The sequence below is a fragment of the Vulpes vulpes genome, chromosome 3, assembly GCF_048418805.1.
Source record: "Vulpes vulpes isolate BD-2025 chromosome 3, VulVul3, whole genome shotgun sequence".
In the NCBI taxonomy this organism is placed as follows: domain Eukaryota; kingdom Metazoa; phylum Chordata; class Mammalia; order Carnivora; family Canidae; genus Vulpes; species Vulpes vulpes.
The window spans coordinates 103,389,623-103,402,235 of NC_132782.1; the positions used below are offsets into that span (position 1 = coordinate 103,389,623).

The window sequence follows — 12,613 nt, forward strand, 5'->3', positions numbered from 1 at the left end:
AGATCAGTAAAAACCACAGAAATCATGGCATCAGTGTGAGAAGCCTCTTTATTGGGGTAACTCCCTAGACTCCTTTACTGGTGTAAGAACAAAAGGTCCAGATTAACTGTGCCATTTTTTTATTTTTACAATGTTTTCCCCCTCAACTCCTTTGAAATTAAACAGACTTATTTATAAAGACACCCTTCTACATTAAAACTTCAACCCATAAAGGCCCACTTACCGTTTACTTCTACGGACACATTTTCATGTACTCATTTACCCAGCATACAAAAATCCCACCTTTTTGCCAGTTAAAAAAAAAGAAAGAGAGAACCTAAACGTTCTCAAATGACTTTCCACCAAGTCACCAAAAGAAAATCTGCAATATCCAAAACATTTTAAACCAATAAAAATTTCTATTTTCCAAAAACGTATTTACTCTACATTGCCATCAATATAATTATACAAGAGCATACAAAGCCCTAGGAAAGAGAAGTATTTCATTACAAAATATTTGTGATCAAGAAAATATTGCTTGCTTTTAAATAATAGGAAAAGTGGCAGAAAAATAAATATGTTTAGAGATGTCCATTTTCACAAGTAACAAAAAAAGTACACAAATAAGGAATGAAGCTAAAAATGCATGAGCTACAAAATGAGCCTAGCAGTGTTTGCACACGTGTTATAAAGTGAGGTTGTTTAGACTCCTCTCTCTCAGTGTTTAGTTATAAAAGTACAAAAAGAGCCTCACCAGAGGAGATCTCACTAAGCGAAATCCATGATGCCAGCAGCCAACAGACCAAGGCTGGAGCTATATGTAACCTTGGTCTGTTGTGGCTGGCAAAAACATTCCACCGAATAACCCAAGACCCCTTTTTCCCCCGCCCGTTAGCACAAAGAAATTCTCAAAATGACCAACTGATTCTAGTTTTTTAAAAAAGAGGAAAACCCAAGTAACATTCCACTACAAACAAGTAGTTCCAGTTCTAACACCTCCTGGGAGCCTCAGGGTAAAATGCCAACGTGCTATGTTTTATAAAAGTCCAACCTCACTCTCAGCACATGGGAATTACATTTACCGCGAACTTCGCGTTTCTTTTAAATTCATTTTTAAACTCACAAGTGTATGATTTGTCTGCTTCTATTTCCCTAAACACTCCATCTCTTCCCTCCAGGATTTCATTGGTCTCCAAAGTCCCTGGAGATTTTCCGTGCCAGCTCCAGCTTCCAGAATCAGGGACCAGCTCTGGCCACCTCTCCACATTCCTCCCGTCCTCTCCGCACCCCATGACAACCCAAAACAGACATATAGTTCCAGCTGAGGGTCAACAATATGTCCAAAGTAAAATCATTTTAAAGACACTGAATAGCGTCTACATAGAGGATTTTTTTCCACTGAAAAGAAATCAGATCAACACAGTCCTGTGACTACGGCTCAGACAAAAACCTATGTGGAAAAATGCAATCGGTTAAAACAGGCTGTTGCCAATATTAGAAATTTCACAATGATGTTGTAAAGCTGAAATGAAATAAAATATACATTAGACAACCCAAGCCTTCAAAATTTATCAAAACTCCATTCCAAAATATTGCACATGATATCCAGTCTTTTCCTTCTGTCTGTAGGGAAGCAAACAGGAAAAAAAAAGTCCATTCAGACACTAAAGTCTACCTTGAAAGTAAGATGCCTGAGGCATGTACTCACTTCAGTTCAAATAGCATGAGCCCTGGCACTCAAGGGCCCAACAGGGAGGAATGCTCGTTTCAATCACAAACCCTTGTAATCAGAGGGGACTGGTCTGGCAGGTATAACACGGGAGGGGAGCCCACACTACTCGCAGGGCTTCGGAAATGCGTGTCAAAGGAGCTCGGAGTGATCCCAACTTCACCCTTCAAAAAATCATCATCTTCGTCTTCCACCACCTCCTATATAAAGAACAGAGATTATCAGTAGGATCCCCAATGGCAGTGTGAAATTTCAAGAATTCCTTTGAGGAATGTGCCACTTCTAGAAAGATGAACATAAAGAAAAGTATCTTAATTTCAGAAACTTCCTCAGACGCCCACTTCAATATTACCAACCACCTACATGTTTGCTGGTCACATGTCGTAACTACTTACATGTGTAAAGTGTGATTTTTTTATTTATTTTTATTTATTATTATTATTTTTTAATATATTTATGATAGTCACAGAGAGAGAGAGAGAGAGAGAGGCAGAGACACAGGCGGAGGAAGAAGCAGGCTCCATGCACCGGGAGCCTGATGTGGGATTCGATCCCGGGTCTCCAGGATCGCACCCTGGGCCAAAGGCAGGCGCCAAACCGCTGCGCCACCCAGGGATCCCAAGTGTGATTTTTCTAAAACAGATTTTAAGCTCAGAAAGGGCAGGCAGCATGACACGACATTCTCACTCAGCATCATCACCCTTGTATCTAACACAATGTGAATGAGTGAATGAACGACCCCTGCCCCCACACCCAAAAAACTATAAAGAAAAAAAGAGCTTTCCAATGATTACTTATGAAAAATGATAAAGTAAATTCGAGATTGTTACTTGGTAGTGATGATCATGTGGTAAAGATCTTAATTTATGGAGTTGATTTTTAATTAACCTTCACTACCCAAAGTCCACTTATAAAAGTTCTAGTTTAGGGCAGCTCGGGTGGCTCAGTGGTTTAGCACCTGCCTTCAGCCCAGGGCATGATCCTAGAGACCTGGGATTGAGTCCCACATCGGGCTCCCTGCATGGAGCCTGCTTCTCCCTCTGCCTGTGTCTCTCATGAATAAATAAATAAAATCTTAAAAAAAAAAAGGGGGGGGGGGGTCTAGTTCACCAAAAAAACAAAACTTCTCTTCATAAAAAGAACATAACCTGAGCTTGGATTTTTGTGAAGGCAGAATGAATAAAATGTAGTGTTTTTTAAGTGTAACATTGCTATTCACACCGGAAATTCCAAGAGTGCTGAGTCACGAATTTACCTTTTTAATGGGTTTCTTAAACTCCTGAAGCTCTTCTGCATTCATGTCTTCCCATATCTGATAAACAGGATCGATGAATTTCTTCGACCTGTCGACAGTGATCACATTTCAAAGTCAAGCTCGATGCTATACTGAAGGTCAGACTTGTCTGGCTCTTTTCCCACAGGATCCATTACCCAAAATAAACACTATGGCTCAAATAATCATTGTGCCAAAAAATACTGCTATGTCACAGTACTGTAAATAACATAGCTCCTTGTTTGTAAAGCTTCATCTACTCAGCGTATGAAGCAACTGCTTCTCAGCTTTTTATTTTCAAGTGAAATTATCTCTCAACTCTGCAAGAACTGACAATGAGTTAGAATATATCCAAAGGAAAACAAAATTATATTACTCTGGAATTTCATTTTTTATCTTCTTATAGTAAATCTACTAAAAATTAGTCTGGGGAGAAAAATCAATGTGGTTTCAGTCAACCAAGACTTGGGGGACCAGATAATCCTCAGTTATGGTGTTGCTAGTCAGTAAGTGCACAATAAGCAGAACTCCTGCTTCCTTACACAGATGCATAGTTGAAGACTGGCCTGGTAGTTTTTCACAACTACCCATCTAGACACATCACGTAGCTGCTGTTTATCCTTTGCAACAGCACGGACTGTGGTCTCCAGAGGAAGGAACAAGTCGCTTGGCAGAAAATTCTGAGCCACGAAAAAGGCAGCATCCTCCCTATCCTAACACCTCTATACCCAGCCCCTTGCATGTTGAAACCAACAGGTTTACAGAAAAACAAAAAATGAATGAAAAAACCTTTGGCATCAATCCAGGGTTCTTCCTGAATTGCAGGTATGCACACCCCGGAGTGCTCTGGGCACCTGCCGCCTCTGACAGGCATCGTCTGCCTTGGGCCCATGACATACATGCAAGGGGACCTCGAGCTGCTGATAAACAGATATGAACAGCCACCTAGGACAAAGGAGCCCTAATCCTGAGAAAAGCAAATACACAACCCATGTAAAGTCCCCACTGCCAGGTCAGTGGTCTAATTGTACCTACCTCTTAAGCACACAAGGATCGAAGGGGAAGAAGGTGTCAAGTGGGTTTGTGCAGGTTTGCACCGAGTCCCCTCCAGCTGTGTTTCTAATAACTGGCAGCATCTGGCGATTGTTCCTCTCAATGATAGTGTAGCAGAAGACCAGCTGGTATTTACTATGGAACAACAAAACCAGACGTAGACGGAAGGCGTTAATAGGGTGGAAATACTCTGCGCTGACACGCTTGTTCGTGTGTGACAACTATTCTGACCACACAGATATTGTCAAACATAACAAGTACAAGAAAAAATAACATAAAACAAGAAGCAATGCTTTTAGGGTACAGCTTTCCGGGCGTACTGTTTACAAGCTTGACAAGGAGAGAGAAAGTGTGGCTACTGCTTTCAGCACGAGAGTGGCTTAGATTAACAGGCATGACTCACTAAAAATGAATGTGTTCAAGGTATGAATCTCTTTAGCTGGCAAAACTATGTAAGCTGTCTAATTTACTTTCACTATTTGTAAGAAAATTAGAAGTTTGGTGAAAAGGGGGTTCAGGATTTACTGACAGGATCATGGTTGCTGAGGGAGAGTCTTGGCTGTTGAAGTGAGGACGGTACTGGACATGCCTGTAATGATGCCCCTAAGCTGCTGTTCCCAATCCTGAAAAAACAACTTCATCCCAACAAAGGACTGATTAAAAAAAAATTAACAGGACATGACACAACAGTCAAAATCAAGTGCAACTGTATGGGTCAATAGGAATCCCAAAATCATTAAGGAAGCAAAAGCAGGAGTCACAGAACAATACATCGGCTTGACACACACCACTGTTCCTGGCTCTTGGCCTCATGTCTCACCCCAGAATTCCACTGTCCACCCGACCCCATACCTATAGCCTCTCAGACAGCCTGCACCCTACCTGAGGCCCTCTGCTCCCAGCCCACAAAAATTCTAGGAGCTCCTGTCTCAGCTTTTCTTCATCTGCTGCTTCCCACCTTCCCGCCATGTGCTGGGCCTTTCACACCCCAGACCTTCTTGCTTGCTCATTCCTTTCCTCAATTCTGTTATCATTTTTGAAATCTCAGGACAGCCCCCAAAACTAGTCCTCAGGAGACAGAATACCTTGAACTACAAGCCCAACAAAAGAAAAATAAGGGCCCTAAGTAAGAGCAGCAAGTGATCTAAAGGGGACTAAATGATGAAAGAATTATCTTTGTCTTGTACCAGAAGAGACTCCTAGCTGTTATAGATTTTAAGCCATGATCCTAGCCTGAATATTCTGATCAAGGGCTCAGAATCTCCATCTCACTTTGTATTTTAGGCAGAAGAATTCGGAGAGGACCAGAGACTGCCTGTGTTCACATGCTGGCTCTGCCACCAGGGAGCCCCTTCTCATTAGTCATCCTGTCTCTCTGGGCCTCCACCTTCTTTTTTTTTTTTTTAAGATTTTATTTATTCACGAGACACACAGAGAGAGAGGCAGAGACATAGGCAGAGGGAGAAGCAGGCTCTATGCTGAGCCTGATGCAGGACTTGACCCCAGGACTCCAGGATCAGGCCCTGAGCCAAAGGCAGATGCACCTAACCACTGAGCCATCCAGGTGTCCCTACCTTCCTGGTTTTAAGCAGGGCTTACCACTACAGTCCTCACACGGTGAGGACAGTGAGCTGGGTGTGATACCTGTCCAGGTGTGCAGGGACACAGCACCTACTCTGCACGGCCTGGAGTCATGGGCCTGACTGGACAGCCCCTGTAAGAGCCTGTCTCCTACTGGCGTAACCCTCTCACATCCCGTCTGTTTATCATCCTAATGAATATCTTTGTAAAAATCATAAAAAAACAAAAGCTTAACTGCAATGTTTCCTGCAAGTACACGCTTACTGGTTTTTACATGTTTTATGGTTATTAATTTTACTGAATAATTTCATAGAAATTTAGGAGAATTGTACAATACTGACACTAACATAAATATATATATATATATATATATATACACATATCTTTTTTAAAGATTTTATTTTTTTTATTTATTCATGAGAGACACAGAGTAGGAGAGAGAGAGGCAGAGACACAGGCAGAGGAGAAGCAGACTCCGTGCAGGGAGCCCGACGTGGGACTCGATCCCGGGTCTCCAGGATCACGCCCTGGGCTGCAGGCAGCGCTAAACCACTGCGCCACCGGGGCTGCCCCATATATATATTTTTAAATAGTTTCCCCCCCGTAAGGTAAAAATAACTTACCTTGTGATTGCAGCAAAAAAGTTAACTACCGAAGGCAGACAAATCTTCAGGGGATTCAGCTGACTCATCACTATACGTTCAAAATTTAGACTTTGAAGGTATCTCAAACCTTTGATTAAAAAACAAAACACTTTATTAAAAGTACAAACATAACAGTCTAAGTATCTTTAAGCAGCACAGATTATCTCACACATCAAAAAAAATTCTCACAAAGTTATTTGCAGAAATGCTTTAAATAATTGAGGTCCATGTAGTCACACAATGCAGAGCCCCACAGAATGTCACCAGGCTTAATCACACCTCCTTACGACGAAGTCAACTTTTCTAAAGAAAACAGCGTATTCTTTCAAAGACACAGGAAGTAAACACACATCTGTAGTGAGCAATGAACTTCTGTGACAATTTGGAAGTTGGGTACTTGTAAGCTCAGCATATCCTGAGTTTGAGGGGGGGGGGGAACCCAGGTGATTTGATTTCAGTTAATCACGAAATCAATACGAAGCTGAGGCAACACTCAGTGTCCATTCCCAAGAGGTAGTGACTATACAATTTGGAGTTTCTCCTTCCTTACTTCCACAAACAGATACATATGCCAATCTGACAAGAGCAAACAAACAGCAATACCTGAATGTCTAAAATTATTAGTGAAGTTGAGCAAATTATTCAAGTGTGCAATAGCTGTTCATTTACCAGTTGTGCTTTTTTCACAAGGAAACTAGAGGTAGAAGTAAAAATTACATAGCTACCACTCTCCTGGAACAAGTAAATATAGTTCTCTCCTATATTAGTAAAAGAAAGATAGCACGCTTATTTTTAAAGGCAAGCAAGCTAATCTACGCTTAAGTACATTTTTCTTAGGAGATTCTTTAATGTCTTTTTTTTTTAAGTTTTATTTAAGTAATTTCTACACCCAACGTGGGGTTTGAATTCACGACCCAGAGATCCAGAGCCCCGTGTTCTTCTAAGCCAGCCAGACACCCCATCTTTGATGTATATTCTGATAAAAATAACTAAAAATGTCATGGCTTTCAATAACTACATCCTCTTTAACCAAGACTCTTACCATTTTTTAAAATTTAAATTCAATTTGTCAACCTATCTTACATTTACACAAAAAAAATAGATACTTTGCTTACATTGTGCTAAAACCTTGCCCTTCTCCTGATTTATACAACTAGTCCTAATCTTTTTAGAAGTAACAGGATATAAGTAAATACATACAATCAACACATACAAGTTCAATTTCAGAGCTGTGGTTCTCACTTCTTAAGGCAGCTGTGCCCTCGAGGAGGACATGTGGCAGTGTCTGAGAATTTGAGTTGTCACAACAGAGTTGGTGGGGGAAGGGGGACCTAATGCTACCAGCATTTAGCGGGTAGAGTGCCAACCATCATAGAATGCCCAGGACGGCCCCCACAACTAGAGAACCAGCCCCAAATGTCAGAGCTTGAGAACATTTGGTTTAGAGGAAACAGCTTATTAAACCATTTGAATTATTCATGCAAATAAATAAAACCATTTAAGTTGACTTAATGCTATTCTTGTCACACTAACCTGATAAACAAGCTTCATCTGGTAGATTTAAATTATATACACAACCCTCAGAAATTAGCAAAACTGAAGATTAATGCTTAAGTCCTTAGATAAAGCAGAGTAACTGTTAGGACCCCAAGCTTTAGAATCATACCCATCTGGTTTTATTCTCTAATCCTGCCAATCAATATCCTGTGTGTGCCTAGGCCCCACAAGGGGGAATGATGCCCACTCTTCAGGGGCCATCCCGAGGACAGCAGGGAGCACTGTGCCAGGCCTCGCCTCTAAGAACAACATCTTCACGGTTCACAAGTACTCTAGATGCCACCCTCTAAAATGGAGTGCTCAACCTCAAGTCCATCCTCTGCTCCAGAGGGGCTACAAAGGGCTTTAGGAGCTCAAGGGCTGCTGGAAAATAAGGGTCAAAGTCTGAGTGCATGGACATTATTCTGACTCCAGAGTTTTCACGAAATTCTCAAAAAAGTAACAACTCTCCCTTCTAAAGAGTGACTGGCATCCCAGGAAAATCCAGTTCACATCTGTCAATCCCACATCACTGACCTTCTTTCAGGTTTCCACTTAATAGCTGCTTGTGTCTGAAAACAAAAGTGTAGAACACAGCCTGGCAAGCTGAGTAAAAGGGTCCGTGGAGCGCAACGTCACAAAATGCCTTTGCTCCTGAATCCTGGTTGTTAAGGTAGATGTGCAGCCAGTTAACCAAAAGATCTAGGCATGATTTTACAGTACTAGGGAAAAAAAAAAATTCAAGTCAACTTCACTTGCTTCATAAAAAAATAACAGTGACGTAAAAGCACACCAATTGCCTCTCACTACAAAGTCAGTCTGTAAGATTCTTATCTATTTATTACCCATGAGCACAGAGAAGCAATCAAAGGAAGGAAAAGTATGGGCAGAAGGGAAGACAGCTTTTCAATTGTAAGGTAGAGTGCACAGACCTTCTAAGAAAAACAGGCCCCTAAGGATGCCTGAGGTCCCAAGGGATGGACAAGTGCCTCCTTATCAACTCAGAAGGACTTCTCCAACAGGCTCCCTGACCTCTCAGAGGAATAGGGCCACAGAAAAAGGCACATTTAGCAATATCTCACAAGGAAGAGATAGTCCAATTGAGTTCATCATTCTCTACGGGATTCTGATGAAGTTCTGTGGCCATAAGTTAGGGCAGCATGGACAGGTGGCTTTTTTTTTTTTTAAGAGAATTCTTTTTTTTTTTTTTAAAGATTTATTTATTTATTTATGATAGTCATACAGAGAGAGAGAGAGAGGCAGAGACACAGGCAGAGGGAGAAGCAGGCTCCATGCACCGAGAGCCCGACGTGGGATTCGATCCTGGGTCTCCAGGATCGCGCCCTGGGCCAAAGGCAGGCGCCAAACCGCTGCACCACCCAGGGATCCCGGACAGGTGGCTTTTAGTTGTTGGGGAAGGGTGTGTAACAGCATCCTTGCCCAAACACATCTTCACAGATCACTGGAAGAAGTAGGCCCAGAGCTGGCCTCCTAAATAGATCTATTACCTTTAAAACAGTTTTTTCTTCAGCTTTAACAGATACAACTGATTTGTAATGCAAATGAAAAATGACAAACCTATAATAAGAATCAAAACAGTATACAGCACTGTAAAATAATCCATGAAGACAAATGAGTCTTCACATTTAAGTGTAACCATCCAAAACAGATGACACAAGCTTTCTATCTAAGGTTTTATATCTAAAGGAGACATTTTATTCTGAAATTGCCTTGTGGAAATGTTAACATCTTGCCTAGAGTGGGGGAACAGATTTTTTCACTTTAAAGGTAGACCAAAAAAAAAAAAAAAAAAATTAAAGCAGGTATTTCTCTGACTTAAGACAATGCCATAATCTTTTTAAAGCATGACATGAAAAAGCACTTGGAAAATTAGGTTACTTACATAAGAGGAATAAATTTAGCTCTTGCCAAAAAGCTTCCAATATAATTTCCAGCAGCTTGCCTGATGATGGCAGGATTATTTGGATCCTGCAATTTTTTCCAGAGATGTTCCAAAAATGCTTCTGCGAATCCCTATAAAAAGAAAAGGTACTGCTCCAATCTTTTTTAATGTTGAAGAAATCTCTGGCTATCAGAATTCTAAGATTGTAACTCAGCAATAGGGAAAAGTACTAGATAAAGAATATATATGCAGTTCTCACAGTTCTTCCATTTTACAACACTGAAAGATACAAGTATTAAAAATAAAGTGTTCCCCAGCCTTAAAATAAGTTCCTAAAATGAGGTGGACTTCAGATTCAACCCTACAGATTTCGTAGGGTCAGTGACAGGGCTTTGGAATCCACCTGTTTTAAAAGCTCCACAGGTGATTCTAACAATTAGCCCAAAATGGAAACCAGGGATAACCCATACTCACATGGGAACCTTGCAGCAGTGCTGTCAAGAGTGCCAAGTACTCTCGCAGTTTCTGACTGCACATGCTGAACTTACCCAGAAAGAGAGACACAGATTAAAGTGGGGTGTTTTACTAATTATGTCAATCATGGAAAAAACACTAATTAATGCTTCTCTTTCACAATGGGCACAATCTCCACTTCTCCCAAGTAGCTCTTTGCAAGAGCTACAAAAACATACTTGAGAGCAAAAGATGAATACTCTCCTGACTATTCCAGGAAACTATAAACAGTGGCAAAGGAAGTCTTCTGTATTTCCTCTTTTTTTTCCCCCAAAAAAAAGAGCCAAAGGCTAAAGTTTTAAAATTCTGGATTGAGAAGATGTTTTGGGCCAGTTAGGATCAACTGAGAGAGAATGAAGGACATAAACATAAATACTCCTGGGATTTTAACAGTGAAGGCTCCAACGAAAGGCCAAGGCACCACCTAGTGGGCCAAATGCAGAATGGCACTCTCTGAGCACTTGGCCTAGAACATGCTATCTTATTACAGACACCAATAAAACGAGCTCAAGAAAAAAAGAAATATTCACCTCGTGTCTCCCTTCCCTTTTCCTTCTTGCCCTCAGTTTTTAAGGCAAAATCATAGGCAAGAATAAAATAAGCAAGACAATGCTGACATAGTACTCACCAATTTAAAGCTGCAGAGGTAAAACATGAAAAACTGGACATGGCAGGAGGCGTGGGTGGGCAATAGGAGTTTGTCGAAGATGGTTATGAGATCTCGATATAAATCCTTCGTTTTGTTGTTATCTACCTTGCCTAGAGAGAAGTTTTGGCATTTCAGCTTCACACGATTCTTTTAAGCTGCCACTTTCATTACCAAATTTCAAAAAATAAAGTACCACTCAGAAACATTATCCATTAGGCTGTGATTCTAACAAAATGCCATTTTTATTTTGCACAGAATTTTCCTTTCTAACTGTAATAATCCAGCACTGACGATGAAGCAGGCTCTCATCTCACACTGCTGTGATGCCATAAAAAGGAAACCCTTATAAAGGGCAATTTTACTATTTGTGTGCCAAAAGCCCTTTGATCCACTAATTCTACTGCTAGGGATTTATCACATGGAGATAACTGGACACAGATATACAAGGATGTTCACTACACGTTTATAATGGCAAAAACGGGGGGGGGGGGGGTGCGGATAAAAGAGACCAGTTAAATCTACACAGTCAATAACCACCTAGAAGGACAGCGAATGGTCTGAGAAAATGTTCACAGCAGATGGAAAGGGCAGTGATGAATCACTGTGTACAGCATGCCCTCCAAATGCACTCTCCCAAAATACACATTACTAGAAAAACACACTCCCAAATATACACGTTAATAGAAGAGAAAAAACTCTATCAAGATACTAACGATGGTTCTCTGAACGGTACAAATGCATTTAAATTATTTAAATTGTCTTTTTTAATCCTTTCCTGTAGTTCCCAAATTTTCTCCCACCAACTGTACTATTTTTGTAACAAAAAAAATTAAAATAATACAGCCAACTCAGATTCAACTCCTATTACTCCGAGTGGCTATCATTCTTAAATCTTCGCCACATGAATGAAGAATCCTGTTTTCATGGCAAATCCTCTAGACAAAAAGTTGGATAGCAAGAAGCACCCTGATGTGTTCATGGTGGTACCGACACCTGGCACAACACAGCACAAGACCTCCACACCCAATCCCTAGCACCAGGCACCATGTACCAAAGTGCAGTGCACTCTGAGATGTCTTAAACAACTCAAGTGTGATTTGATCTCCACCTAAAAATAACCAAACTCCATACATAATTCTTGCCTATGACAGTGAAACGATTAGGGGCTTTGAAGACAAATGCAGCTGAGCCTGAATCCAGTCCCACACTCTAAGGCTGTGTCACACTGGCAAGTAACCTGACCTCTCAAAACCCTCATACTCAAAACAGTGATTTTTATGCGATTTCTAGGAGTACACGTAATGTGAAAACATATGAACAGGTAACATATGAAAAACATCCCTCACACAGCCAGGGGCGTTGCTGTTTTCAACAGTAGCTACTGTGACGATTATGGGTCATTACCATCTACGTAGCAGACATCCTTAATGTAGGACAGAAGCAAAGACAGCAAGATGTCCAGGCGCTCGGCTACAGGATGTACCATGTGATCAAGCCTTTGTTGGTCAGCCTTTGTGTCGCGTTCAGTGTCTTCATCCTCATCCTTTGAAAATAAAGGAAAAACTGACGTTAAACTCTGTAGTAAAACCAGGTAAGTGGGAAATTCTCAGAGGTGATTATAAAACAGGGGGTGCCTGATTGAGCATCTGCCTTTGGTTCAGGTCATGATCCGGGGATCCTGGGACCGAGTCCCACATCAGGTTCCCTGCTTGGAGCCTGCTTCTCCCGATGCCAATGTCTCTGCCTCTCTCTG

At 41.1% G+C, this 12,613-nt stretch overlaps 1 protein-coding gene across 1 annotated transcript in view; it reads right to left on the reverse strand.

The window, feature by feature from the left end:
• Window positions 1-30: 30 nt before the first annotated feature.
• RRN3 (RRN3 homolog, RNA polymerase I transcription factor) overlaps window positions 31-12,613 on the reverse strand; it is a 29,481-nt gene continuing 16,898 nt past the window's right edge. The window contains exons 11-18 of the mRNA XM_026003151.2: window positions 12,265-12,403; window positions 10,840-10,970; window positions 9,699-9,829; window positions 8,333-8,517; window positions 6,239-6,347; window positions 4,017-4,169; window positions 2,964-3,051; window positions 31-1,908 (exon numbers count right to left, since the gene is read on the reverse strand). Of these exons, the coding sequence (XP_025858936.1) occupies window positions 1,747-1,908; window positions 2,964-3,051; window positions 4,017-4,169; window positions 6,239-6,347; window positions 8,333-8,517; window positions 9,699-9,829; window positions 10,840-10,970; window positions 12,265-12,403 (1,098 nt within the window). The 3' untranslated portion in view covers window positions 31-1,746. The remainder of the gene's footprint in view (window positions 1,909-2,963; window positions 3,052-4,016; window positions 4,170-6,238; window positions 6,348-8,332; window positions 8,518-9,698; window positions 9,830-10,839; window positions 10,971-12,264; window positions 12,404-12,613) is intronic.